This window comes from Malaya genurostris, chromosome 1 (assembly GCF_030247185.1).
Source record: "Malaya genurostris strain Urasoe2022 chromosome 1, Malgen_1.1, whole genome shotgun sequence".
NCBI lineage: Eukaryota > Metazoa > Arthropoda > Insecta > Diptera > Culicidae > Malaya > Malaya genurostris.
Genome location: NC_080570.1, coordinates 99,796,334 through 99,799,649, shown reverse-complemented (window position 1 = coordinate 99,799,649; position 3,316 = coordinate 99,796,334). Strand labels below are relative to the sequence as shown.

At 40.1% G+C, this 3,316-nt stretch overlaps 1 protein-coding gene across 1 annotated transcript; it reads left to right on the top strand.

Annotated features, from left to right (window-relative positions):
* The first annotated feature begins 2,345 nt into the window (after positions 1–2,345).
* LOC131427205 (uncharacterized) lies at positions 2,346–2,984 on the top strand. Its single transcript, XM_058590195.1, has one exon. It carries the CDS (start codon positions 2,346–2,348, stop codon positions 2,982–2,984), a length of 639 nt encoding a protein of 212 aa, XP_058446178.1.
* Positions 2,985–3,316: the final 332 nt, after the last annotated feature.

Sequence of the window (3,316 nt, the reverse complement as noted above, 5' to 3'; positions counted from 1 at the left end):
ATTTTAATTTCAACGTCATCTATAAGCCTACTAAGTTAAACACCGGCGCCGATAATTGCTCCCGAGTTCCTGCCAAGACAGTGGAATCAAAGATAAACTCAAGATTACAAAGTCCCATACGATCCATCGAAAAATATCGGACCAGTAATCGTGAACCAGTGAACTAAGTAATAGTGTAATTTTATTGACCCTTCGTAAATAAGCGTCGATAAACATTTGAAAATGACGGTAAATTTCCATAGCAACAATACAAGTATGGAAGGAAGTAAACATATGTAAACATGCCGCACAAAATATGTTGTAACATACATTCACTTTAATGCTTCGTAAGATAAGAATATTGCAAATTGAACAGATTCTTAGAAATATTTCTAATTGATTTTTGTTTTCCTGTTTCAAAATCCACTCGATATGTAGCAAAATACCACGATTTCTATCATATTGCAATTAAGGATTAATTCTACATAAAAAAACATTGTCATAGTTACGACGCATGTAGCGATTCGACGCTTGTTGTTTTGTTTTAAATAAAAATTGTACTGCAACTGACGGTGAACCGATTTCATCGAGGGGTCCTATTTGAATGGTACAGGGTGATTTTTTAAGAGCTTGAGAACTTTTTTAAACAATAAAACGCATAAAATTTGCAAAATCTCATCGGTTCTTTATTTTAAACGTTAGATTGGTACATGACATTTACTTTTTGAAGATAATTTCATTTAAATGTTGACCGCGGCTGCGTCTTAGGTGGTCCATTCGGAAAGTCCGCTTTTTTATCGACAAATTTTGTTCAGCGATGAGGCTCATTTCTGGTTGAATGGCTACGTAAATAAGCAAAATTGCCGCATTTGGAGTGAAGAGCAACCAGAAGCCGTTCAAGAACTGCCCATGCATCCCGAAAAATGCACTGTTTGGTGTGGTTTGTACGCTGGTGGAATCATTGGACCGTATTTTTTCAAAGATGCTGTTGGACGCAACGTTACAGTGAATGGCGATCGCTATCGTTCGATGCTAACAAACTTTTTGTTGCCAAAAATGGAAGAACTGAACTTGGTTGACATGTGGTTTCAACAAGATGGCGCTACATGCCACACAGCTCGCGATTCTATGGCCATTTTGAGGGAAAACTTCGGAGAACAATTCATCTCAAGAAATGGACCGGTAAGTTGGCCACCAAGATCATGCGATTTGACGCCTTTAGACTATTTTTTGTGGGGCTACGTCAAGTCTAAAGTCTACAGAAATAAGCCAGTAACTATTCCAGCTTTGGAAGACAACATTTCCGAAGAAATTCGGGCTATTCCGGCCGAAATGCTCGAAAAAGTTGCCCAAAATTGGACTTTCCGAATGGACCACCTAAGACGCAGCCGCGGTCAACATTTAAATGAAATTATCTTCAAAAAGTAAATGTCATGTACCAATCTAACGTTTAAAATAAAGAACCGATGAGATTTTGCAAATTTTATGCGTTTTATTGTTTAAAAAAGTTCTCAAGCTCTTAAAAAATCACCCTATATATGAAAAATCATAGAGTATTCCATCTTGAGTTTATCTTTGGTGGAATCGCTAGGTAGTTTGTCCAGCAAACGAGAATACGTAGATGATTTCGAACAATTCGCTCTTTCACATATACAACAACTTCCAGTCCGAGCTGATCTAATAGCACATGAAACATAAAGAGATACGCAGCTTGGCAAAATTGTTCGAGAATTGGAGCTAGGTCATAATCTTGCTCAATCAGGATACAAGTCACCGGAATCCAAGTATAAAATAGCAGCCAATTGTTTGCTATTCGAACATCGAGTGGTAATACCAGATATCCTTCGACAACCTATTCTAAAAGATTTACACTCAGCTCACTTTGATGTAGTTAAAATGAAAGGACTTACACGGTCCTATGTTTATTGGCCCGGAATTGACTCGGACATAGAACGAATGGCAAAATCATGTACAGAGTGTGCTCGTTTTTCACCGGCACCACCTAAGTTTAACACTCATCATTGGGAATACCCCTTGGGAACGCATCCACATAGATTATGCGGGCCCAGTAGCCGGTGTAATGCTGTTAATAATAGTCGATGCATTCAGTAAGTGGTTCGAAGTTAAAATCACTACATATACAACAACAGCTGCAACTATCAAGATTCTCGATGGGCTATTCTCTGCATATGGTGCACCCATAACACTTGTTGCGGATAACGGTCCCCAGTTCACGGCCGCGGAATTCAGAACTTTTTTACAGATGAGCGGGGTGAAGTATCACAAACTCTCAGCACCATATCATCCGGCAACGAACGGCCAGGCCGAGCGCTATGTACAAACAATTAAAAACGCTCTAAAAGGCAATGGGAACGACGTCTGAAAGTTTGCAATCTAATCTAAATGTGTTTCTGCAGCAGTATCGGAAGGCGCCTCACACTGAAACCGGAGAATCACCTGCCAAACTATTTCTTGGTCGAAACATCCGAACTCGATTGGATCTTGTGCGTCCCAAGAATGTCAACACAGATATCACTGAAAAACAAGCAAAATTCGATCCGTCATTCCGTACATTCGTTCCTGGACAGCAAGTTTATTTCATTTCGGGAAATTCACGGATGGACAAATGGATTCCTGGAGTTATCATTTCACGTTTGGGAGATTTGCACTACGAAATTTCCAACAAAGAAAAACGTCTGAAACGTCACGTCGATCAAATCAAATGCTACGAAGGCAACGAGTTAACGCACACAACATCAAACGGAACAGAGTTTTCCACTTTAGCATCAGGTGAGAATACTCGGCGCGTTCGTTATTACGGCAGCAGTATGACGTCACAAGAGCAGACAGCCGGTAATAGCTCCAGTCTTTCGGTTCCAGCTAATTCGCCTGAGGAACAATTCGTGACACCAAGTACCAGTCCGAATCGGTCCAATGAAATTCATCTCCCCGCGTTGCGTCGCACAGGAAGACTGCGCCGTGCCCCTCTTCGGTATTCTCCGTAATATAAAATTGCTTTCTTAGAGGAGGGAGGAAATATTATGTATGCATTCAAGTGTATGTTAAGCTGTCAGTTTTTAAGACAATCGGATTAAAGAGAACACGCGTTGCGTTTCATTGTATAACTAAACTTATTAGTATTTTGTCTCAAACTTTTGTCGTCGATAAGACGCGTTATCTCCGGAATGTTGACACTACCGCAAAACCACACGGGAATAGAATAGTCTCGTTCCCAACCTTTTCTCCTGTCTATCCATGCTATCAACGAAAATCGGTATTTATCTGTACGATCCGTGAATTATCGATATTTTGGGAGTACATATCTGTATTGCGGTAT

What these genes read in the sequence shown, in the direction of transcription:
- LOC131427205 (XM_058590195.1), top strand. Translation starts at nt 2,346, where the DNA reads ATGGGAACGACGTCTGAAAGTTTGCAATCTAATCTAAATGTGTTTCTG.